The sequence below is a fragment of the Aquarana catesbeiana genome, linkage group LG02 (assembly GCF_042186555.1).
Source record: "Aquarana catesbeiana isolate 2022-GZ linkage group LG02, ASM4218655v1, whole genome shotgun sequence".
Classification (NCBI taxonomy): Eukaryota; Metazoa; Chordata; class Amphibia; order Anura; family Ranidae; genus Aquarana; species Aquarana catesbeiana.
In genome coordinates this window covers 164,655,484-164,682,890 of record NC_133325.1, presented here as the reverse complement: position 1 = coordinate 164,682,890, position 27,407 = coordinate 164,655,484, and the positions used below count along the sequence as shown (strand labels likewise).

General features: G+C 40.8%; 1 protein-coding gene across 3 annotated transcripts in view; it reads left to right on the top strand.

Moving 5' to 3' along the window:
• TSPAN31 (tetraspanin 31) overlaps positions 1–27,171 on the top strand; it is a 182,136-nt gene extending 154,965 nt beyond the window's left edge. For all 3 annotated transcript variants that reach the window (XM_073613739.1, XM_073613740.1, XM_073613738.1), the window contains 5 exons: positions 8,872–9,039; positions 11,822–11,902; positions 24,578–24,715; positions 24,911–25,024; positions 26,195–27,171. In XM_073613739.1, coding sequence (XP_073469840.1) covers positions 8,872–9,039; positions 11,822–11,902; positions 24,578–24,715; positions 24,911–25,024; positions 26,195–26,269 — 576 coding nt within the window. In that variant the 3' untranslated portion in view covers positions 26,270–27,171. The remainder of the gene's footprint in view (positions 1–8,871; positions 9,040–11,821; positions 11,903–24,577; positions 24,716–24,910; positions 25,025–26,194) is intronic.
• Positions 27,172–27,407: the final 236 nt, after the last annotated feature.

Sequence of the window (27,407 nt, the reverse complement as noted above, 5' to 3'; positions counted from 1 at the left end):
TTAACTTGAAACATTGTAAGAAGCTTCCTTCTTTGATAAAAGGGATAGAACTTCTGTGTAACTAAATAATCCAGGCAGTCTTCCAAGTTTTCAACAACATGTAAATGCAGGAAGTTTAACCACTTAAAGTCTAAATCTTTTTCTGACACTTGTTTCTTAAGTTAAAATCAATATTTTTTGCTAGAAAATTACTTGGAACCCCTAAACATTCTATATATTTTAGCAGAGACCCTAGGGAATAAAATGGCAATTGCTGCAATATTTTATGTCACACTGTATTTGCCCAGTGTCTTTCAAATGCAATTTTTTTGGGGAAAAAAATACACTTCAATTACCGTATTTATTGGCATATAACACGCACAGGCGTATAACACGCACCTTCATTATAGGGGGAAGTTTCAGGGAAAAAACTCAAATTTTAAATAAAGAAATCTGAAGCAAAATAAGGGTCAGTGCCCATCAATGCAGCCTCACCATTGCCCATCTGCAGTCTGATCAATGCCATCTGCAGCCTCACAATTGCCCATCAATGCAGCTTGATCAATGCCCATCTGCAAATTGCCCATCAATGCAGCTTGATCAATGCCCATCTGCAGCCTGATCAATGCCCATATGCAGCCTCACCTTTGCCATGAATGCAGCCTGATCAATGCCCATCTGCAGCCTCACCTCAGATTACTGCTGCCTCAGAAGGGACATGGAGGGGGGCGGGACGAGCGCCATCAGATTACATACAGCGAGAATCTCCTGTTTACTCGGCGGCCTCTTTAATACAAAGTATCGCCTCCTGGACTGGCTTCTATGATAGATAGAACACTGGTCCAATGCCGGCCCAGGAGACGGGACTTCCTATTAAAGAGGCCATTGCGTAAACAGGAGATTCTCGCTGTATGTAATCCGACGGCGCTCGTCCTGCCCCCCTCCCCGTTCCCTCCTAGGCAGCCCAAATTGCAGTATCGGCGTATAACACGCACACACTATTTGCACCTGATTTTCAGGGTGAAAAAGTGCGTGTTATACGCCAATAAATACAGTAATAAAAAAAAAAGTAAAGTTAGCCCAATTTTTTTTTTTTGTTTTAATGTGAAAGATGATGTTACGCCACGAGAATCGTGATCTATCTGCTAAGCAAAAAAATCGTGATTCTCATTTTAGCCAGAATCGTGCAGCTCTAGAACTGACTTTCACTGACGTCACCAGTGTTGTTAATACAGTGATCAGTGATACTGTATACTGTCACTGTACTAATGACACTGGCTTGGAAGGTGTGTGTGTGTGTGTGTGTGGCCTCGTATACACAATCAAATTTTCAGATGACCGTTCGTCCATTTTTTGTTGCATGCTAGTCTCATGTCGAAAGTGAAGAGGTTACTCGCCATACAAAAATTCTCGTACGACAGAATACAGCGTCAGAAGTGACGTAATGTGTTGAATTGTTTTGTATGGATTCTTTCGTTTCTGAGCATGTGTAGTCTTGCTCTTACGATTTTTTTTATTATATTTTATTTAGTACGGACCGTACTTATTAAATAAAAATCGGACGTTGAGTTCACATACAACAAAAATTTTATAGTCTGCACATCCAGCTTTTGTCAGACGAAAAACTGGAATCGGCTGTCGAAAGCACCGTACTAACAATCCGAAAATCGGCAGATCGTTCATTCAGACTACTTTATTTATTTTTTTTTTTTTTGTTTTTTTTTTTTTCCTTCCAGTTTTCGTATTGTGTGTATGGGCCTTTAGTAAGTGTGCTGCTTTTTACTAAAGATCTGTTTTCTCATTCCTGCAAAGCAGTGTAAAGGCACCTGTAATTGTGTGTGTGTGTGTTGTGTTGTGTGTGTGTATGTGTATATATATATATGTGTGTGTGTGTATGTGTGTGTGTGTGTGTGTGTGTGTATATATGTATATATATATATATATATATATATATATATATATATATATATATATATATATATTGTACCCTTTTATTTCCTGCTCTGTCTTCTATAATTGAGCATGCTTTTCCCCTGAATGTTTGCTCTGTTTCAGTGTCAATGGTTAATTTGCTGGTCTTTGTAAAGAGTGGCCCAGCAAGTACTAGAAAAATGTGACCTTGGGGTTTGTTTTTCGATGTTTGCAGACAGATGAAAGCACTACAGCCAGCATGTAAAGTAAAGCCTCGTACACCCAATCGGGAATCGTGTGATGACAGACTGCCTAAAATCCGACCGTCGGAGTACGCTCCATCAAACAATTATTGTCCAACTTTCCGCCAACAAATGTTGGATGGCAGGCTAGTAAATTTTCAGCGGACAACGGTTTGTCAGATTTTCCTATCGTGTGTACACAAGTCTGTCACACAAGTCGAAAGTACAAACCCGCATGCTCAATCAATGCTCACCAAACGCGACATTAGCAGAAGGTGCTCAAAGGGTGGCGCTCAAGAGCTGAAATTCCACATAGTACGTCACTACGTTTCAGTTGTGTACCATTTGTATGCAAGACAAGATCCTGGCACACGCCCTTTAGAGCAAAGTCTGATGCTTTGTTGGCCAACAATCTGATCGTGTGTATGAGGCTTAATGCCCCGTATACATGGACAGATTTTCTGACGGAAAATGATCGATGTGAGCTTGTTGTCGGAAATTCCCACCGTGTGTAGGCTCCATCGAACATTTTCCATCGGAATTTCCGACACACAAAATTTGAGATCTGGTTCTCAAATTTTCCGACAACAAAATCCGTTGTTGGAAATTCTGATCGTGTGTAGACAATTCCGACGCACAAAGTTCCACGCATGCTCGGAATCAAGCAGAAGAGCCACACCGGCTATTGAACTTAATTTTTCTCGGCTCGTTGTACGTCACCGCGTTCTTGACGTTCGGAATTTCCAACCAACTTTGTGTGACCGTGTGTATGCAAGACAAGTTTGAGTCAACATCCGTCGGGAAAAAAAAACATGGATTTGGTTGTCGGAATGTGCGATTGTGTGCACGTGGCATAAGAGTGCTTTTCCAGTGAGCACATATTTTCAGTTCTTCATGTCATTCCTTTACCCTGCTTGTATCATATTCATATTCTTGTGTTAAAGTGATCCTAAACACTGGTTTAAAAAAAAATTAAATTGTATTCAAGTATACACTCACCAGCCACTTTATTAGGTACACCTTGCTAGTATCGGGTTGGATGCCCTTTTGCCTTCAGAACTGCCTTCATTCTTCATGGCATAGATTCAACAAGGTGTTGGAAACATTCCTCAGAGGTTTTGGTCCATATCGACATTATAGCATCACGCGTTGCTGCAGATTTGTCGGCTGCACATTCATGGTCCGAATCTCCCGTTCCACCACATCCCAAAGGTGCTCTATTAGATTGAGATCTGGTGACTGTGGAGGCCATTGAAGTACAGTGAACTCATTGTCATGTTCATGAAACCAGTGGTGAGATGATTTGAGCTTTGTGACATGGTGCATTATCCTGCTGGAAGTAACCATCAGAAGATGGGTACACTGTAGTCATAAAGGGATAGACACCTCGGCAACAATACTCAGGTAGGCCGTGGTGTTTAAACGATGCTCACTTGGTACTAAGGGGCCCAAAGTGTGCCAAGAAAACATCCCCGACACCATTACACCACCAGCCTGAACCGTTGATACAAGTTTGCAGCTAAAATCAAGACCGCTCTGCTGTACAGGGACCGAAAGATGTTGATACCAAGGAAAATTCATATACTAGCACTGTGCCTGAATTTATTAAAAAAAAAAAAAAAAATTGTTACAGAATATATTTATAAATACAGAGTTGCATTACCACTTACGGACCACCCACGGTACATATACTGCGGCAGGATGGCCGCCCGCTCTGTAGCAGATCATGTACGTGGTCTGACAGGTCTGGGCTGCGCGCGCACTGCCGGTGACCTGCTCCCGCTGTGATCACATACAGCGGGAGCCCATCGGCGGGTACAGCGGTCTCGCTGTCCGCTGGCACCCGCCGATTATACAGCACACAAGCAGAACGGCGATCTGCCTGTCAGTAGGAAAGGTATTTGTCCTGTGTTCCTGCAAAGCAGGAACATGGATCAATGCCTTTCCCTAGTCAAAGCACCTACCCCACAGTGAGAAAGCACAGGCTAGGCACACAGTTAACCCCTTTATTGCCCCTGATGTTAACTACTCCTTACCAGCCAGTGTCATTAGAAGTCCACTGACCCGGAAATGCCCTGCTCTCGCGAGACACAGGGCGGCAGTGTCACTTCCGGTGTGAGGGGGGGGGGATTACATCCCGTGACTATTTGTGGGGAAAAAAAAGGACATAGCACAAAAAATGGCCTGGTCATGAAGTGGGGTATAAAATGCAGAGATGGGCGGTATATCACTTGTGTGTATTTGTGAGTATGCACCCACAAGCATAACATTTTTTTATAGCTTTGTTCTAATGAAGTGTGGTGTATACATGTGTTATATATATATATATATATATATATATATTACACATGTATACACCACACTTCATTAGAACAAAGCAATAAAAAAATGTTATACTTGTGGCTAATATATACTGTATATATTTTTAATGTGCATCAAAGCTCCAACCTTAGGAAACCACATTGATTGCAGGGCAGATACTTGTATAGTCTTCATAGACTACTTTGTCCAGACGAAGCTAAGCTATTCTGTTCAGCAAAAACCCGTTGACGTCACTGCAGTCACATGATGCCACCCACAGCATGCCCCTCTCCAACAGGTACTAGGGACCAGGCATGGAAGGTGACACAGATTGCCACCTGACCTAAATGGCATCGGCTGTGGATTACCCAACTCCATCAACCGTTATCCCTTGGAGCCTGCTTGACCTAGAGTGCAACAGACGTACAGTGGAGGTCACGGAATATCAGAATACACCAGGATGTGGTAACGTACGGACTTCTATCCTCAATTGTTCTTCATAGGAACAGCTGAGCCGAGCTGCTTCCCTTACGTGGCCGCCCTGGTGTGTGCTATATGGACTGCCAGTCTTGCAACCCACACATAACAGCGTTGTTCACATGTATACCTCTTCACTCAGCAGCCAGCCTTGGTCATTGGTTGATCGGCCACAGAAGGTTGTATTCGTATTGTCAGTGAGTGTATGTGAAACAACGTGATTTTACAACCATTGACTCCCCTACTGAAATTAATTTAGTACCAACCCGCTTGCACCAAACCAGCATTGGTTAAATCAATGAGTGACTCCACTTCCCTGGGGGCCATACACCTACCGATTTGTCAGAATATCAACTGTTTTATTCATTTCTATCAAGCAATATTTATTGTATGACAGTCTCTATGTGAATGGTAATTGGTGTCCGGACTTTTTGTTTGTGCCATGTTTTGTATGTCCATTTTGTTTATTTCTACACTTCATCATTGCAGTGTTTTAATTCTTGATCTAGAATATGTGAAGTTGTATTTATATTGCTTTCCATACTGCGCATATTTTTAGTTGTCAACTCTTGAACTTAATACATTTTGTATCTTTATAATTGGTCCCTATTATGACCCTTGGTTGCCATAGTAGCCACTTTCTTCCCGAGTAGTTTTTTACCAGGGTCCCTTTTTGTATACTTCTGAATTAGTCCTTTTTTTATTTTATTGAATGTGTGTCATTTTTAACCCTCTGCATTTTGCACATGAATGGATTACTGTCAAGCTGTCCAACATCTCCCAGTACCCAGTGCTGTCCAATACCCTCCCTGCTCACCGCCACCAGATCCACAGCATCACTTCTCTGACGTGTGAAATGCACAGTACACCTGGGACAGCACAGCTTCAGCTGCTGTCAATCAACAGCTGGAGGGGGGAGTGGCTTGGTGTCGGGGCGATCAGTTTCTATGGATCTAAGGGGACTTGTCCATAGAACCAGCCTGCAACACACGCAAGGGTAGCTTCGTGGGTCCCTGTAAAGGAAATAAGTCATCTGAACACAGGAACCAAGCGCAGGAATTGAATGAAGTTACATAATTTTAAAAGAAAAACAGAGATCTGTAAATAAGGTGTTTTGAGGTCTACAGGTTGGGGTTTAATAACATTTTAAAGTCCTTTAAGTTTTTTCATTCTGGCTGTATAGCCACCTGCAAACCTCTTCAAATATAGGAGCCATTATATATGGTGCAAATGTACTTCCATGATTACAGTAATAAATGCATGGTTGGGGCATGTTCGAGGGTATTAAATGGATGCCGTGCTTTACATCAGATGTGGTTGACCTACTTCTCCTCGCACTTCCCCTTAAGTTTTTTTTTTTTTTTTTTTTTTTTTTTTTTTTTTTTTTTCTGTGCCATCTGCGGCTGGGAATTATTTTTCATTTATATGTAAATGATAGATTTAGGACTGCAGAGACTGTATTGCCCTGTACACACGGTCGGACATTGATCGGACATTCCGACGACAAAATCCTAGGATTTTTTCCGACGGATGTTGGCTCAAACTTGTCTTGCATACACACGGTCGCACAAAGTTGTCGGAAAATCCGATCGTTCTGAACGCGGTGACGTAAAACACGTACGTCGGGACTATAAATGGGGCAGTAGCCAATAGCTTTTGTCTCTTAATTTATTCTGAGCATGCGTGGCACTTTGTGTGTCGGAATTTAAGCGATCGGATTTTGTTTTCTGAAAATTTTATATCCTGCTCTCAAACTTTGTGTGTCGGAAATTCCGACGGAAAAAGTCTGGAGCCCACACACAATCGGAATTTCCGACAACACAATCCGAACGCACTTTTTCCGTTGGAAAATCCGACCGTGTGTACGAGGCATAAGGGTGACCAGATCAAGGAGGAACATATCAACTTTCATTATTTGCCACAAAGGAGAAATAGGAATGCTGGTAAATCATGTTTTTGTTATAGCTGAAAGATGGAGTTGCCATTTTAAGGAAGTGAAACCTTAACCCCATAACGCCTGAAAGTGGTTTTGTATCTTTGCATGTATTAGTAAATTGTACATCTCACCACAATTGATCGTTTCAAATTAATTTCTACCTTGCATACCTTTTCAGGATAAATTGGGCCTTTGTTTGGTGGTAAATGTTAATGAATCTTGATCATTTATTTTATTTTTTTATGTTTTTGTTTTTCTTTTATCAAAAGAAAGATGGCCAAAAAATAGTAAAGGGGCAAAAAAATATTTTTTTCTTTTACAATTTGGCTATATATTTCCATTATAATGATCCACCATCCAAAAAAAATGTTTCTTCTCCTGACATTCTGGGTGATCTAGGTGAGCATATGTGTACATTATTTGTTTGTATTTGTAGTAAGGTCAAGAAACGGTGTGCATTTTTGCCCCCCCCCCCCCTTCTTCTTCCTTTTTTTTTTTTTTTTTTTTTTTTTTTTTTTTCTCTTTTCTCTTTTCTCCTAACATCATTGACAAAAGCCCCTATATTGTATTCAGAAAGGAACATCAGGCAAAAACCTTCTTCAGATTTAAAGTATTAAACAAGTGCAATAAGAATAATCTGTAAAAAGGGCCTTTGTTGATGGGCATGGTTTTTCCTGCATTTGGAACGGGTTTCTGTGGACGTAGCATGTGCAGAAGGGGTGCATTTGAACTGCAGGCCAAACGCAGCCTTTTCTTGTCGAGCACATATTCCATTTGAATGCCATTTTGTAAACGCACAAATCCCGGTTCTGTCAGGGGAGTGGAGACAGATCGTGTGTTCATACTGTGTATGAACACACGATCTGTCTCCTCTCTAGTCAGCCACATACCACATTCCCCCCACAGTTAGAACACACACAGGGAACACTGTTAACCCCTTGATTGCTCTAGTGTTACCCCTTCCATGTCAGAGACATTTATACAGTAATCAGTGGCTATTTATAGCACTGATCGCTGTATAAATGTCACTGGTCTCAAAAAAGTGTCAAAAGTGTACGATTTGGCCGCCACAATATCTCAGTCCTGATAAAAATCGCAGATCGCCGCCATTACTAGTAAAAAAAAATCAAATAAAATTAGATATCTATCTATCTATCTATCTATTTTAAATCTGTCCCCTATTTTGTAGACTCTATAACTTTTGCGCAAACCAATCAATATACGCTTATTGCGATTATTTATGGTTAAAAAAGAAAAGTAGAATAAATATCGGCCTAAACTGGTGAAGAAATTTGGTTTTGTTTTTTTCAAAATTGGAATATTTATTATAGCAAAAAAGTATAACATATTGGGGTTGATTTACTAAAGGTAAAAAGACTGCACTTTGGAAAGTGTAATTGCACACGGCAAGAGCAGTTGCTCCAGAGTTTAGTAAATGAGCAGAAGCTCTGCTGACTTTCATCAACCAATCATGTGCAAGCAAAAATGCTGTTTTTTTTTATTTTCTTTGCATGTAATTTAGGTATTCTTTGAAAAGTGAAGCTTTACCTCATTTACTAAGCTCTGGAGCAAATGCAGAGTGCAATTGCACTTTCCAAGGTGCACAGTCTATTGGCCTTTAGTAAATCAACCCCATTGTGTGTTGTGGAGTTTTTTTTTTTTTTTTTTTTTTTTTTTTTAATTGTCACTCTTCTTTTTTATTTTTATTTTTTAATTTTTATTTATTTATTTTTTTGTTTATAGCGCAAAAAATAAAAATCACAGAGGTGATCAAATGCCACAAATGCTCTATTGGTGGGGAAAAAAGGACATATATTTTGTTTGAGTATAACTTCGCACAACCGCGCAATTGTCAGTTAAAGCGACGCAGTGCCGTATCGCAAAAAATGACCTGGTCATTAAGGGGGGAAATCTTCCAGGGCTGAAGTGGTTAACTAAAACACCAGTTGGATTTTTAACCATTAATCTGCTTTTGTCTCTTGCTTGAACATTGTTATAATTTTTGTTTTGTTTTTATTCTTTCAGCTGGTTGGCCTGCTGCTGATTGGCGTGGCGGCATGGGGAAAAAGCTTTGGAATAGTCTCCAGCATCGAGATTATTGGGGGCGTCATCGCAGTTGGTGTCTTCTTACTCATTATTGCTTTTGTTGGCTTAATTGGAGCAGTTAGTCACCATCAAGTGATGCTCTTCATTGTATCCTTAAGTGATGTTTTAGTGAATGAGTGTGCATGTAAAAGAGCGTGACACCACAACCAATTATGTATATAAGCACAGAAAAAAGGAAAAAATAGAAAACAGACTTTTAAGGTTGCCACTATAATTCCAATAGGAAAGAAAATGGTCTCACGTTATAATAAAATATCAATTTATTGAAACACATTTAAAACATATGATAAAGTACATAGACATGTCTTATTGGTACACTGTCCAGTGTGTAAGTATATCTATCTATGGAGGCCGAACATGGAAAACCACTTAGATGGCCCATAAAATGGTATATCTGTTGTCCAAGAGGGTCCATTCTGACTGGAGGCCAAACTACCAGAATTTACAATATCAGCGCCAATGGATTGCTACGCGTTTCACCAATAGCTTCTTCAGGGGATCCTATTGGTACTGGGGGGTACATTATAATTAATATTATGTCCATGTACTTTCTCGATAGATAATTATTACATGCTATCAAACAGTTATCTAAACAGTATAATCGGTTAATTTTAAAGATTTTTACGTGTTACTTTGAAAAGGGAGAACCGACATCTATAGTATTGTTTAAATACATTTCAAGTTTCTAATATACATACCATGGCTAAAAGAACATCCAAAGAACACAAGGCATCCAGTCCATGGAACAGTGCACCATGAGAGGAGAAGGGGGGGGGGGGGGAGATAAGGGGAAGGGAAGAATAGGGGAGAGGAAAAGGAGCAGAGAGTCGGCTCCCAAAAGGATGTAAAAAAGTCTACTGAGGGGTCTTATCCATAGATGAAAGCCTTCCAGAAAATTAAGTCAATTCGTTTGATAAAACATGATGTATCGTGGGTAATTACATACTAAAAGTTTTATGTCACTAAAAGGTCTACATTAGCTCATCTTATCTCTTATTTCTATAACCCGGCATTTACAGATGAAGAACATATTAAATGGGAAACCTATTAAATGGGGAATTCTGATTTGTAAGAGCACTAAATTAGGCGATTCAATTATTTAGATTAATACATGTATAAACAGTTGGTAATGTGAACTTGAAAGATTGTCCTAATAGGAATCCTCAATGGTAACCAGGTGTATATATTGATCAAAAATGCTACTAGACCCCAAAAGCCAGCAGAGATTGTGGCCTGGCACAGTCTGTCCAGGTAGCTACCCTCTAAGGGGGATTTGAAAAACAGATAATGGGCCCTAACGGGTGGATTTGATTTAAATCCAGTCGATTTAAATCGCTAATATAAAGGCTTTGATTTAAATAATAATTTTCAGAGAGCAACTATCATCTATGTCCTGCAGCCGCTCCTCCTCTAACCCGCTGTTGACTCGCTGACCGTCCCATTCACTTTAATGGGACAGCTGGTGATGTGGCAGTGACGCAACAAGGTGAGGGACGTGGCGGCAGTAGGTGAGTGGATGTCCGCTAACAGGCGCTTCCATGATAAATCTGAAATGACAGGTGCTTTTTAAATGTAAGCACTTATTCTCGCTGGTAGTTAGAATCTTTAATATTTGCAAACAAATTGAAGGTTTCCTATTTAGAATAACAAGCTATCAGGTTAGTAAAACAGCGTTATCAGAACCGATTCAATTATACAGTTTGTAGTGCATAGATTTGCAAAACAAAATGGAATAAAAGAATATTCCTGAACTTTGTTTCATCTCATGGTTACTGTGAAATTGTGTGAATGCATCAATGCTGTGCATGTTATCTTGGCTTGCAGAGCTTGGATTCATTGAATGAGTTTACCAACAATGTAAATATTGCAGAATATACAGCCTCATGCTACATAACTAAACTCCATTTTAGGCTGAATAAACTAAATTATTAATGTATCTTAAATAGAAAACTATCTTTTAGATAGATTTTTACTCCACAATTATTTTATTAAAATGAATGTAATAAAAATCAAAAAAATCCTTTTTTTTTTTTTTTTATCCACCCTGGGCCCTCAGGAAAACCTTTTTAGTTCTATTGAGTGGTTATACCTGAAGTATTGGGGTACAGTGTGCCCGGGCATTGCATCCAAATTGTAATCGGTCCCCATTCAAAAGTAAAAAGGTAGGTGAAGAAATCCAAGCCCATAGTACTGACCTTTACAGTAGGAGCCAAAACGCCGGTCCTGCTCTGAGTCATATGTCCCAAAACATGCGAGACATACGCTGAGACTGACACTTCAATCCCCATATATAGGCTAAAATGGCTGCCATCAAGGAGGCCCCTCCCTGCACCCTCCACGCAAATGTGCAGCAGCGGAACATCAGGTGGGTACGTCTCTGGACACATGTGGCAAGGAAAGCCGCGCATGTCCGGAAATGATGAGGGAAAGTCAATTTTCAATTTTTTTGTTTTCCCCTTTTTTCTGTGCTTACTCATGTGCATACTCACTCCCCATGACTAAGCTTTGGTAGGCGGAGGAAAAACACATTGGGGGTGTGGTTTCAGGGTGAGACTGCCACTTGTCCACACACACAGCGTGTCTTTTCTTGATGTGTGGCTCTAGTCTCTCACCTTTCGTCTGCAGCTGCTTTGGGCTAGTGTTTTTTATGACACAAGCAGGACAGCAATAAGGTAAGCAGTCCTAACTGGTACATTATCATGTGTACTGCTACTGACACACTGTCCTGCTTGATTTCCTATAGGTTATCATTTCCTTTACCAATGAACCATTTTTTATTGCCCCGATTGCCTGCTGTGTGTTTAATTTTCTTTAATAGTTTTTTTATTTTTTTCCTGGTAATGGCTTTATGCATCCTTAAATATCATAGTACATGGTGGTGTTAATACTCATCTTTATTTTCCAACTGGTTGTCTCTTGTTCCTGTTTGGCTATGAACAGATCACAACAAGTAAGTCCTTGTGCTCCTGTTATGTTTTAATGTTGGTAATTTGTAACAAGAATAGATGGATCCTAGAGCTGCACGATAAATCGTTAAAAAAAAAATCACTATCTTGATTCAACACCCCCCTCCCCTTCACAATCTCTATGCAGCATTTCCATGATTCATTCATGTAACAAATGCAGAGAGTTCTCAGCTGTCAAAAAACAAAACAAAACAAAAAAAACAGGCAACCTGCAAAGTTTTTCACAACATTGTCAGTGCTGGGAGATGACTATAAACAAAGTCACATTTAGATCCCTTAGATCAAAGGAATGAACTTTGGTCTGTAAACGAGGTCAGCTTTAACCACTTAAAGTGTTACTAAACCCAGTAATATGAAAATAGTTCATCCTCCCAACCCCACAGTGCCCACAGCTTATACATTTTCTTTTTACGTTAAAATACTGGCACTATATGCCTTTGTGGCTGATCTGTATACCATGGTCATGTGATAAACTGCCCGAGTGCTGAGTGTTCAGGTAGGAGGTGATTTTCACTACAGCCTGTGTCCTCATGCTTTTATGGGAGGTGGATCATCCATGAATCAGGATGTGACATCCCACCCACTGTGTTCTTTTAGTTACTGGGCATGGAGGAGGAGGGAGGGACTGGGCTGTCATCTAGGCTCTGTATACACGCCCAAATGTATGATGTTAATATCATGTGACCTGAACAGATCAACTCAACAAGGAAATATTCTCTCCAGCAATAGAGACCAAACTAAGCATGTGCAGCTTTACTGCCCTCACTGTGTCTTTTCTGGCCTTGCCAAGAGAGACCCTACAGGAGGGGGAGGATCTGTCCATACAGGATCAAAGAGCCTTTTCACACAACACAGAGGATTACCCCCTTAAGTTCTACAGTGAGTATAACAAGCATGCTATTCTGCATATACAGACTGATTTTACTGTTGTGGGTTTAGTAACACTTTAAAGACTAAACCTTTTTCTGACACTTGTTGCTTACAAGTTAAAATCATTATATTTTTTTATAGAAAATTACATACATATATAGTTCAGCCTTGTCAGTGCAGCTTTGCCCCAGTGCAGCCTTGCCCCAGTGGTCAGTGCAGCCTTGTCATTTCAGCCTTGCCCCAGTGTCCATTGCAGCCTTGCCCCCAGTGTCCATTACAGGCTTGGACAGATTTAAATATGCCGCCGAGATTGCAGGGACTCGGCAGAGTGGAACTGGGCGGAGCCGAGATACACATAGCCGAGTGTACTCAGTTCTTCTCGGCGCTGCTCACAGTCACGCCCAGTCCCGCCATTGGACCTGTGTTATGTCCATCATAGGGCGGGACTGGGCGTGACTGTGAGCGGCGCCGAGAAGAGCCGAGTACACTCGGCTATGTGTATCTCGGCTCCGTCCAGTCCCTGTGATCTCGGCGGCGCTCGTTCTGCTCCGCCGAGTCCCTGCGAACTCCGGCGCCATATTTAAATCTACACTCGGCTATGTGTATGTCGGCGGCGATCGCTCCGATCACAATTAGTGGGGATCGGCGTATAACAAGCACCCACGATTTTCCCCTGACTTTAAGGGGAAAAAAGCGCGTGTTATATGCTGATAAATACTGTCTGTGTGTGTGTCTATCTATCTATCTATCTATCTATCTATCTATCTATCTATCTATCTATCTATCTATCTATCTATCTATCTATCTATCTATCTATCTATCTATCTATATCTTATATAAACGGAGAATCATGCCTCTTGGTACTGTTAGACCTCAGTGCAGCCTTTGATACAGTGGACCACAATACTCTACTTGTCCGCCTCACAGAAGTAGCAGGAGCCGCAGATTCTAGTCTAAAATGGTTTGCATCCTTCCTAGAGAATCGGTCTCAGACAGTGAAACTAGGAGCATTCACCTCTGAAACCCGAACAATCTCCTGTGGAGTCCCTCAGGGTTCAACCCTGTCACCAGTGTTATTCAACATCTACATCCACCCACTCCTCAAAATCATCAAAGAATCAGACCTCTGCTTCCACTCATACACTGACGACACCCAAATCTACTTTTGCATCACCGGACAAAAAGACCACCATCAGCAATTAGAGAAATGCCTCACTTTGATAGATGACTGGATGACCTTTAGTTCCCTCAAACTCAACGGGTCAAAAACAGAACTTCTTCTCCTACACGCTAACCAAAGTGCCAAAACCAAGATCCCGTGGACTCCTCCCACCATCTTAGGACAAACCATCTCTCCGCGCACCAAAGCCAAGATTCTTGGAGTTATCTTTGACTCAGAAATGACAATGGATGCACAAATAGGATCAGTAGTTAGCGGATCTCACCATCTCCTCCGCCTGCTACGCAGACTCAACCCCTTCATCCCAGAAGAGGACAAAGCAGCAGTAGTCGGAACAATCATCAATTCCCGACTCGACTACGCAAACTCACTTTACATAGGACTACCCCAATATCAGCTTGCGCGCCTACAGGCCATCCAAAACGCAGCGGCAAGACTGCTAACAGGAAAAAAACCCTGGGAGTCCATTTCCCCATCCCTGAGGAGCCTACATTGGCTAACCGTAAAGAATAGGATCACATTTAAGACCCTCTGCCTCACCCACAAATGCATACAAGGTAACGCCCCTCAATACCTCAGAGAGAAAATAAAACACTACACTCCCATTCGCAATCTGCGATCATCTAACTAAAACCTCCTCCTCATTCCCAAATACCGCTACAAAGCAAGGGGAGAACGTAGATTTCCAGTCCAGGGACCTCGGCAATGGAACGCTCTTCCGACTCACATCCGCATGGAAGAAAACTATCTGGCCTTCAGGAAAAAACTCAAGACCTTCCTCTTCTAAGAGGATGACAGCACAAAACGCATTAGCGCCTTGAGGCGATTCAGTTCGCATTTGCAGCGCTTTACAAAAATCATTCATTCATTCATATAAATAAATATAATTTTTTTTTTTTCTTTTTTAACAAAGACCCTAGGAAATATAACGGCAGTTGTTGCAATATTTTATGTCGCACTGTATTTAGGCAGTGGTCTTTCGAACGCAATTTTTTGGGAATAAAATCCACTTCAATGAGTTTAAAATAACGAAACGGAAAAGTTAGCCCAATTCTTTTGTATAATTTGAAAGATGTTATGCCGTGAGAATCATGAGAGAATCATGATATTTACTCTAAGCAAAAAAAAAAAATCGTGATTCTCATTTTAGCCAGAATCGTGCAGCTCTAGTGGATCCCTGGAAAACTTACGGTCCTTTTTCCTGCACACAATTTTATTCCACATTCTAAGGCTTCATACACCCTGGCCATGACATATGTATAGGTTTCTAAATGCATGCAATGCTTTTAAATGGTATATTCACTCTGTTTTACATGTGATTTGGTGCATTTAGTTTAGATATGTCTAAAGAAAAATATCTTTATTGTACAGTACAGGGCACAGGCAACATATTCATACACTATGGGTTATAAGCACTTACTTTCAGGTGACTGGCCACTGGCAGGTTTTTGAAGACACCGTCTAAGAGCTCCTGCTCAACAGCTGAGATTCAAAAAGGAATCCCACAATAAGAACTGCCATGAGCGTTCTGGCATTAATGGTGGTCTTGTTCAAGGCGATACGCTTTTATAGTGCCCCATTTCATCCATGAACTCTCCAGGTAACTATTTATCAGCCTGGATATCCCCATGCTTATTTTCACCAAAACAAGAAAGTCTTGTCCTGGGGGATCACTAACAGTGGGAAAATCCTTCCTACTCCTACAATTGGTTCTTAAAATGTACAACAGATGGAGGTTTGTCAGGCTGGGGAGGAATCTGCCAATTCCTGACAGTGCAAAGAATATGATCAAAAGAAATGGCCAAACTCCTCATCAACATTCTGGAACTCAGAGCTGTCAGGCTGTCTCTCCAGCACTGGAACCCCTTATAAAGACACACCCAGTTCAGGTGCAGTTAAACAATATATCAGTCATCAAAGGGACATGAGGAGCCTAGCTGCCTTGTGGGAGACAAGCCAGATTCTGTCATGGTAAGAAACTGCCCAGCGATTTCAGCAGTCCACGTCCTAGGAGTGGACAACTGGCAGGTGTATTATCTCAGCTGGCACAAGTTGACCAAAGATGGTGGTCTATTCATCTAGATGGGTTTCATCTGATATGTTGAAAATGGGGTACTCCAGATACAACAACATGCTTCCTCTGTATCCAGAACCAATGATTCCCTAGCTCTGGCCTCAGATGCTCTAGTATTCGCTTGATTTGAGCGTAATCCATTCAGTCTTAGAGATTACTCTCTCCGTCCGATTCTGGCCTCCTACAAACCGGTCTTGATCAGAATCCTAGCTCTCAGCACCCTAAAAGGGCAGAGTTCGGCCTTACCCATCCTTTTTCAATGCCTTTTTAGCTGTTATCTTGTAAAAACTTTTAGTCGAGGTGTATCTTGTTTGAGGCCCCCTTCGCAGCACCCCTGCTTTTCTGGACCCTTATTGACTCTCTCTGCCTTGTGGAAACCACCCTTTAAACCCATTATCAGGGATTTCCCCTTTTTAGATCCTTGCCAGCAAAGTAGTCTTTTTGATCGCTATGTTTTGTCAGACGTTCTTCTAAATTGGTGGCCCTTTCCTCTAAACAGACTTTCCTTACACTTGACAACGACAAGGTTGTATTACACCCAAGGCCTTCAGTTTTTGCCAAAGGTGGTTTAAGCATCCCATCTCAGTAAGGACATTGTTCTACCATCCTTGTTCCCTGCTCCTAGGCCTCCAAAGGAACTCTCTCTACAATGCCTGGACGTAGTCGAAGTGTACCTAAAAGGTGAATGCTTCTATTGGAAAAACCGATTCCCTGCTTTGTCCTTTCTGAGGGACCTGGCAGTGTACATCCTCCTTCAAAGTCCACCATTGCATGGTGGATGACGAATTTGTTCAACAAAACAAATGGCTCCCCTTCACTGTTACAGATCTGTTGGAGTATCCTGGGCCTATAGGCACCAAGCCTATGTCGTCCAATTCTGTGAGGCACCCACCTGGTCTTCTGTTCATGTTGTGTGTTTTTTTTTTTTTTTTTTTCAAAGCTTTAAGTGGATGTCCAATCTTCTGATGAGGCAGCATCGGCTGCAAGGTTATTGCAGTGGCACTCTGAACCTGTGCTTTTACCCTTGTTTCTTGGGCCTGTTGGCACAGTTCCCACTTTGCCTAGTTGTTGCGCCCCCCCCGCTATCATTGCTTAGGGATGTTGTATGGTTTATGAATAGGATGCCAGTGTTCTGTATTGTTCAGTAAAAGTTTAGAGGAATTTCGACTTCACTATAAATTCCATATCTTGGCGTACAGCAGAGGACACAAGCCACCTCCCAGAATTCTCTTTATTACTGCTTATTACATTGTTTGCTACAAAACTAAGGACTCAAAATGGGGTGGAGTTATAGGGGAGGTGCCTGAAGGGGCGTGTCCTCAAAAGCTTGCCAGGATTCAATCGTTTGTATGGGTGCTCAACATGTGGCCCTCCAAGTCCCATGAGGCATTGCAAGGCTAAGAGTTACAAACCTGACTCAAAGACTGAGGCATAATGGGGCTTGTAGCTCCGCAACAGCTGGAGGCCACAGGTTGAGCATTCATGGTGTATGAATAAGTTGCCTGTGTCTCGTACTGTACTCCCAAGATATAGAATGTACAGGTACGTTAAACTTTCTCTGTTCTGTGACACCAGGGCAGATTGGATGCTTTGAATGCATCTAAACGCAAGTACATTTAAACACAGGAACATTTTGATCTAAGAAACAAGGTTTATTTTTTTTCCTGCGTTTAAAGCGGAAACTTTACTGTATTTTAGCACCACAAACTGAAAACCCTATGTAAATTAATTTTTAATTTTCAAAGCAAACCCGCCCTACTATCCATGTCTCCATGCTTTATTTGCTTGAGAAATCAGTTTGAAAAACACCCCCTAGCATTTTAGACATGGCTATTTTAAGTAGGTGCAGATGATTGATGTAGCATTAACTTCCAAGAATCTATCTGCCCTTAGCCCAGACCTGAAGGTAGGAGGATGTGCTTAGCTGAGAAAGCTCCTCCTCTAGATGAAAGAAGAAAAAACATTTGTGGTAATGGGGGAATCGAGTGACTTTTCTTTCCTTGAACTTGTGGTGGAAGGAAAGAAAATCGAATACTTAATGGGCTGTCTAATCAGCAAGCTGGAAGGTGACCTTCTGTTCTACTGCCTAAGGCACCATAGGAACAGACCAATGCACACAAGGAGTGCTGGAAATCGGGAGCACTGTTTGCTATTAGGAGGTTGTGGCTTCACCCTTTATATATGTAGCAAGGTCTCTGGCCTTGTCCAGTCTAATGAGGACCTCCAAGGCCAAAGATAGCTGACATCCTTCAGCATGTAGTGGTTGAGGCATAGTGGGTGCAAAGATGGTGAAAATCATTGGGCGCCAGACGCTTCTTGAATGTAAAAGAGGTTTTTATTTCTTGTGACAGTCCTTTTTGTATTATTGGGGGGAAAGGGGGTTAGGGCCAGCATACCCTTTTTAGTTATAGATTCAATTGGCAGACTCCGAGACTTCAATAGGACAGCCGTGCAGGGAAAGGCCCCAACAAGGCGCCACTTCTGCACATGCAGGAATGCTGTCTCCTATGGCAACAGTGCTTTTAACAGTTCATAACTCAAACGTAACAGTTCTTTCAGCTCCACTACAGCTGCCTCTTGTAGTTCTTCAACACTGAGCCCCCGTCTCTCACTAGACCCTCTGATTCACTGACTCTGAATCCCTTGAGCTCCTCCAAGGTTGGCGGTGGTATCTCCTCAAATGTCATCCACGCTTCCCTGCTGGGTCCCTAGCTTGGCACTCCAGATACTTCTCAAGCTTCACCCCTGCTAACTGGTGAGGTCTCTGGCTTGACACACAAGGCTGCCCTGCAAGCGTCTCCGTGGGTTGGGTCCCTGACTTGATCACCGCCTGACGTTTTCCTGATTCTCCACCATGCCCGTTTGGTGAAAATATGGTTCCGGGACTTTCTTCAGTTACTCACTGTAGTCCCTGGTAAAGGTAGTTGGTCCCTTTGTGGTGACAGCTTCCCTTTTACCTCTGACCACTGACAGGTTCTATGGCCGACAGAACCGTCACTTTCTGTTGGACTGCAAGCCGCAGTCCCAACCCTGTGCTGTCCTCTTACTTCTGGATAGGCCCTCACACAGTCTGGCGGCCAGATGCCTCCGGGATAGGCCCAATCCCTGGCCTAGCAGCCTGGGGCGTACGACACACGTCCACCCAGGCAGCTGTCCAGGAGGCACAGAACAGCGATCACCTGACCTCACCCGAAATATATAGGATCTCCCACCAGGCCAAGGGATTCACGAAAACCCCTGCCCATTGGCTGAGATACCCCATATACCCATAAACTGACCTTGGGTTGCCCTTCTTATATCTAGTACCACCAAGTTCCCAGCCACCTAGTGGTAGAAGTGAAAAGTGTAACAAGGCCAAACAGGGAGAAATCAATCTCTATCAATCAACCAAGATGACTACTTTTGGCAAGTACATTTGTGAGGAGCTCCCTGACTAAACCCCAGGGTGCTACATATATAAATAGTGTGTGGCTTGTGCTGGTGTGGGAGCTGGGATCTGAATGCCATGTAGTGAAGCACATTTTGTTACCATCAACACCTTTGCTAAGTTATCACACATGATCCACAGCATTATGTGTAGTGATATAGTATATAATTAATATTTAGGTATTATTATAATGATGATGATGTAAGTACTCTTCCGCAGCAACCCAATTCTTCCAGAGAGATGCACTTTATTGACTTCCAACACAGAACAAAGTCCAAAGTCCACAGATGACAAAGAAATCCGACAGAGGAGATATAATTCAGAACCCCATGTCTTAGGTCCGAGTGTGCATACACAGATAAGCCTCACTTCCCCCCATACAGACAAGCCTAACTTCCACACACAAGCCTCACTTACTAACCTATAGACTGAATGCCGTGTTATATTCACTAAATATTGAATGGCTGAGCAATTTGATTGGCCTTTCAATTTAGCTTTAGTCTTTCAAACAGACAACAACCCCCAGCCGTGAACAGTTGCAGTTATAAACCGCCCCAATTTGCACTCCCGCATATCAACATCAACAAGTCCTCTTTAGATATATGTAATTAGATTAGATTAACATACCACCTGAATACCCTTTGAAATGTTCAAATAGACTTGCATATGATTAACACATCAAAGAGTCTTCAGCTTGTTCCCTTGCTATGTTAAAATTCAGTTGGACAAATCAACCATTCGGTCAACATTGACTGCATGTGTACATACACACAACAATGTCCCACATAAATCGGTGAACATATTACAACATATACCCCCACTTGGGTCGGTTCTAACTACTAGAACTGACCCATAAATCAAACAACAAAAAATATCAGTACGATTTAAGGTACTGGATGCTTTACAATGGCTCATATAAAATATGAAGTTGAAACTGGTTACATCTCTCTTCGCCAGCCTCTAAAATATCCCCATGAAACAGTTATTAGATAATATAACTTTTAGACCATGACTAGAAAAGGATTTGGTAAACGTCAGTAGCCCATATAGCTGTTAGGCCTTATTATATCACATCAAGATCTTGAATATTGCGCAAAGATGAGCTGATGTCACAGTCCATTCTTCGGTCTGACTTTCTCACATCTCTCACCATCTCACTGAACGTAAACTTGGTATGCTCTGGGAACTCCAATCCACATGTCCAGGATTCTCTCATCTCCAGGCTCAAGCTTTTCATTTTTAAAGATGCTTTTACGCAAACACTCTACTTTCATCTTTATAGTAAGAAGAACCATCAATGTACCAGCACTCACTTTCAAGGTCAAAAGGTTTGGATATGGCAGTAAAAACTGTGCTTTAAACTATTTTCTTGCACTTGACATTCATGAGTCCATCTTGCAAGCATTTTACAATTCACATCTGCTTCTTTCCATTTCCTCAATTTGAACAATGATGACTGGGATGTGTACCTGTCAAGTATCAGAATTTGTTGATTGCCAGCCACAATTTGCTTTTGTAATTTGCTGTAGGCCGACCACTCATTGTCTTCAATAGAGCAGTTACTTGGATCATTCAGTCCATAATTACACTTGAATGGTATACCAACATATACATATAGATATACCCCCACACGATGGTTCAGATAGAATCAGCTTGACATCAGTGTTTATCAGATCTTCTATCCAGACAAAGCGGCAGTGGAAATTCTTGCCAGTATCTTCACCATTAAAGGTAGAAAGGTCTTTTTCATCCATATATGTCATAGCCTTTAGCATATTATAAACAACTGAATCAACACATTTTCAAATCATGACTAGAGTGATGAATTTCACTCACCCCTCTTATAAATTTAGGAAAACCACCCAACATACTAAAATTTATGCTATGCCAAGCCATTGTGCAGCATCTCACCTTAGATGTCAAATATATTGATCAATAAGCATTATGTAATATGTACAGATGTTATGAAAATTATTTTAGGTTAAAATGCTTCTCTTTGGTTTTAAGATAAATGTTCAAGAAATAAAACATAAAGAAAATAAAAAATGAAAAGCAAAATATATCAGGAAAAGGCGAAAAATTAAAAATTAGGGCGTTGAAGAAAAAAGAAAAAAAGGTCCATTGCTTGATGAATTCCGAGAGAGTCCATGAATGCTTTATAATTCCATGTATAGTGATATATTGTCTATTCAGCGTTTCTCCCCCACTAGCCAGCAATTTCAGACTGTGCTTCTGCTATTCACCGTCATTTAAATTTCAATATCTGAAAGACAAAAAAACTCTCCAACAAAACTAATTAGCGAGGTCCTTAAACATTGTTTGAAGTTAAAACAAAACACTATTTACACGTTTACAGTTTGGAGCTAATTCACCCCCACTGCTAGAGAAGTGTCATCTGCATTCAAAGACAGATCTGGAGAATATACATCTTGTACATTCATGACACCCTGTACCCCCTTCAACTGCTCTAATAATGTATCACGTTCCCCTCTCATCTTGTCATACTCAATTTTCAGCTGGTCATATTTGTGTTTTAACTGAGAAAACGGTATCCAAGTCTTTGACCTTTTCTTATTATTATTTTGGTCAGCTCTGTTTTTCATATTAATATCACCTATGTTTGACCCGGAGTGTCCTCTCTGGGTGTTATCATAGGATATTATCTTCTGATCTTTATGTTCAGTATTTGTCCTAAACAATGTGGCTAAATCAATTTTGACAGTCTGCTCATTTGACTTTCTCCATAAATGGTCTGCTCTCAACAATATGTCTTTTAAATCATGAGGATTTGGGGTAACTAATAAAATATTTTGTTTGATATCTTCATGCAAAGCATCTAGAAACATACTCATATGTATCGAGCCACCACGCTCAAATGCAAGATTATTACCGACCAATAATTCCATAATAGTTGCTATCCTGTGTGACAATTCATAGGGAGATTCATTTTGCATTTGTTGGATCTTTCCATGAATAGTAACATCAGAACGTACACCATACAAAACACATAATAATTCCAGTAATATGTCCCTTGTTCTCAGAGGCTGAATACAGATTTGTTTAATTCTCATCCAAAGACCACTTCCTACAGAATGTTGCAAAACTCTTTCTAAGTCAGATGGGTTGAGATTGTACATATCTCTGACTTGCTGCACGTCACAAAACCATTTTAAAAATCTGTTTAAATCATGGTATGGAACCATTCCTATTTCTTTAAGAATTGCGTCTAATAATTTTGGTTTCAATGGCTTCATTACAAGCTGAACTTCACCTGTATTATTATTATTGTTATAAACTGTGGTGGTCACAGTGGGGGCAGCTGGTAATGAATTATCAGATTCAATATGAGGTTCTGTTTGCTGCAGATTGCTGAATCCAAGATTTGATGCATATCTGCATTCCTGAGATCTCTTCTCTAATTCCATAATTCTTAATTTTAATCTCTCATTTTCCTCTGATAATTCATCACAATGTTTAGATTTCTCAAGTAAAGCTTCTCCAATGGTAACCGCATGCAATTTTAAATTTACTGTCTCGGTGTCTGATTGGTTTTGTAACCTCTCACAAACACTGTTGCTATTAGCAACTGCCTTCTGTAACTGGGTAATTTCCTCAACCTTATTATTCAAAGAACTTTCCATTGTTAAACAGCAAGATAACAAGCCCTGTATAATACAACCTTTTCTTTTACTTTCTGAAATTTTGCTATCAAAAACATTTTTCTCTAAAAATTCCTTCATCATCGTCCACGTCTGCTTACATTTTTCTGGAATTTCATAAGGACCGCCATGGCGCTTAATACATTTTAATACCCATCTGTTAACTTTATCAGAACTGACACTAGCTTCACACTGAGTAAGCATTTTGACTATATTACTAATAATTAAAAAAAAGAAAATATTTTACTCACCGCATTAGTTACTCCTTTGGCTTCCACTTCAGGTCTTCTGGTACACGACACAGTCCTTTTTTTGTTGTTGTTTCCGGTCTCCAGAGAATAATTCTGGGGTTCCCAACTTGTTTAAATTTGTAGATCAGACTCTCTTATGTCACAACCAGACATTCCAGACATTAGAGTCACAGCACAGCTCTTGGTTCTTCATCAGACTTCTGTCCACCTCACAGGATTGTTGTCACCACCGACTTCTGTTACTAAGTCCAAAAATGCTCTTCTGGTCACATGAACGGCACCAGTGTAGTGATCGAGTATATTAATATTATATTGGGTTATTATAGATAATTAATAAGTAAGTATTATTATAATGATGATGATGTAAGTACTCTTCCGCAGCAACCCAATTCTTCCAGAGAGATGCACTTTATTGACTTCCAACACAGAACAAAGTCCAAAGTCCACAGATGACAAAGAAATCCGACAGAGGAGATATAATTCAGAACCCCATGTCTTAGGTCCGAGTGTGCATACACAGATAAGCCTCACTTCCCCCCATACAGACAAGCCTAACTTCCACACACAAGCCTCACTTACTAACCTATAGACTGAATGCCGTGTTATATTCACTAAATATTGAATGGCTGAGCAATTTGATTGGCCTTTCAATTTAGCTTTAGTCTTTCAAACAGACAACAACCCCCAGCCGTGAACAGTTGCAGTTATAAACCGCCCCAATTTGCACTCCCGCATATCAACATCAACAAGTCCTCTTTAGATATATGTAATTAGATTAGATTAACATACCACCTGAATACCCTTTGAAATGTTCAAATAGACTTGCATATGATTAACACATCAAAGAGTCTTCAGCTTGTTCCCTTGCTATGTTAAAATTCAGTTGGACAAATCAACCATTCGGTCAACATTGACTGCATGTGTACATACACACAACAATGTCCCACATAAATCGGTGAACATATTACAACATTATGTGGCAGCATTGTCTGTCTGTTTCTTTTCATTACAATAAAAGAATTTGGAAACTACTCAGTGTGGTCATGGAGACCTTTGCTTCCCTTCACAAAAATAGAAATGAAGGTTCAGAATGTCAAGCACCAGCTGTAATTTTTGGTGAGCTGGTTGCTGTGTAGGTTTTGTTTTTATTTGTTGTATATGTATAGAACTGTATTTAAAGACCTTCTGATTATTGCAGGAGCACTTCCTGAACAACACTTGGACCCACCTCGGTAATGTCACTCGGAGAGAGTTGGAGAAAAACTTGAATTGCTGCGGTCTGTTAAACAACACGAATATCAAAGAATTCAATGAGGAATATGCTTTTTGTGACGCGGTATGTGCTTTGATATTTAACGCATTTATTCTCATATGTTTTAGTGATTTTTTTTCTTGCCTGACATTTGAAACTGATCTGATGAAGAGACCATATTGTTATGAGAGCAAATGAGTCACCCACACATCTGTTGCACTTTGGTTTTTGGACACCTTTTGTGCTTATCAAAGGCCTCTCTGTTCTTTTTACGATTAGGACTGTAAGCATCCACATCCTTCGTGTGAAACCTGTGGGGACAAAATGTTAAACCATGCCGGTGAAGCCCTGAAAATCCTTGGAGGTGTAGGACTCTTCTTCAGCTTCACAGAGGTAAATGCATCATGCATGAAACCAAAATAACAGTTCCAATACGGGATCCAAACCTTCTTCATCTTAATGCATTCTCTGCATTAAGGGGAAACACTTCCCAGTGGTTGTATTGTATCACTCCCCACCTCCCTAAATACATACCTGAGTTGTCACTCGATCCAGCGCTTTTCCCATCTGCAGCGGCTCTCTTCTGTCTCCCTGTAAGCAGAGGGGGGCTGAGCCACGCTGTGTGCATCTATGGACGCACATGACCAGACGCAGGGGCGTACTCGCCCATGTGCCCCTATAGCACATGGCTTTTTATGGGGAGCACACGGATGGCAGAAGGAGCAGCGAGCACTGGCAGGGGGCCCCAAGAGGAGGTAAGGTGCTGTTTTGTGCAATACAATTGCACAAAGCAGGTCAATATAGCATGTTTATTTTCCGTTAAAAAAAAAAAAAAAAAAAATTTAGAACCACTTTAACATGTAATGGGCATTCTAGCAAACAGTACAAAAGAGTGTGTTTCTTCCTGGTTTCATAACCATTTCACGTGACTGCTATTTATGGGCTTTCTTTTCAGAAATATTGTGTAGTTCTCTGTAATGAAAACAAACTGAAAGATCATGACTGTTACATAAGCTTCCCTGTACTACCCAGAGACAGCTGACTACCAACATTCTTCTTTGAGAAAATGTAATTTTATAGACTAGACATAGTACTGGTACCAAGCGAGCACCCAGAGAATAGCTCCACTAAACATTTTACAGTCAAATGGGCCTTTACTGTTTTTTTTGTTTTTTTTTTTTTTTTTTTTTTATTTTTTAGGTCTGCTAGCAGAAAACCAAAGCCAGTTTAAAATAGGAAGTGATGCCACTGCTCCCTTGTCAGTTTCTTCCATTCAAGTTTATGATAACTCACCTTGTAGCGTTCACAGCACATTTGACAAGCGCTTATCAAAAATTAAGCAACGTGGGAAAAAAACCTCTTCCCACTTAAATAAATGATTAAAAAAAAAACACAAAGAGGGCATCTACATCTTACAGCTAAAACAGGAAATCGCAGACTAGCAGTGTCAGTTTGCATATGCTTTAACAAACTGCTTGGATGAAAATGAAATCATTAGGTAGCTCTTTGTAAAAGAAAGTAGTTGTGTGCTTATCTGATGTCCTGTGTGCATTCTTTTTTCAGATCCTTGGTGTTTGGCTTGCATTCCGGTACCGGAACCAGAAAGACCCTCGTGCAAATCCAAGTGCTTTTCTATAGTGTTACTGAACAGCTGCCCACAATCTTTCAATCAATTTTATTTTACAGTTTTGGTCCCATCTTTTAGCTGCTAGATTCTGACACTATGATTCCATGTTCAGATTGGCTGGAAGAAAGGGACAGGGAACAACGGAGTAAACCTGGATATAGGGACTTTTTATGAAGAAAAACAAAACAATCAGACCACATTTTTTGGGGGCAGGGTATAGTGAACCAACAATGAGATGTCTGTGGTGTTGAGCATTTAGTGTGCCTTTAGGATCTACCGATTCCAAGGCAGAGAACACTTGTATGCTAGCAATATGGCCACTTGCATGTCAACTTCATATTTTCAGTATTGTCATTTAATGTCCCAAGTGGTGCATGGTGGGAAAAGGGACACGTTTTGCCATGGTTTTTAGAGAGCGGATTGAATGATGGGTCGATTGATGTTTGTTAAAAATACATATAGTCATTCTTGAGATGATGTTTCTTAGGCTCATGGCAAAGGGTGAAAAAGGACTGATTTGTGTAGTGTTTTTATAGAACCACTGGACTTTGATAGGTAGTCTGCTACATTTTAGAAGCTGTACATACTATTGATAAACCTGCTCTAGCCTGTATACCCTTGTTGCGCGTGCACACAGGAAATTGAAGTGTTTTCACTGGAGTCTCACTGATGCAACAGAAAAGCTGCCGAACATCAGTCATGTGGATTATTCATGTCTCCAGTACAACTTATTGGACTTTGACAACTGATGTATATTTATTTATAAGAATGCTACTACCTTGTTAGTACATATGTATATATGACCTCTGTGCTATTCATTGTGCAGCTCTAATAATTTGAGTAAGACTTTTCATGGAAAACTGGTTTAACAGATATGGAAGGATGATGATAATAAAAGGCTTGTAGGTACTCATATACTAGTTTTGTTTTTCTATTCCCACTTTCCCTATCACTGTCAGTTCTTGGATGTAGATTTTAACAAATTAGTCTGAACGGAAAGGAGCATTCTGCTTAGAACATCTATAACCCCAGTTATTTATTTTAAAGTACAAATGCCTACACAAAAACTGACATTTAGGGCCCCATTCTCACAGGCGATCCAATTAATTCCACCTGTCAGTTTCCAGGCGGAACTGATGTGTCCGCTGC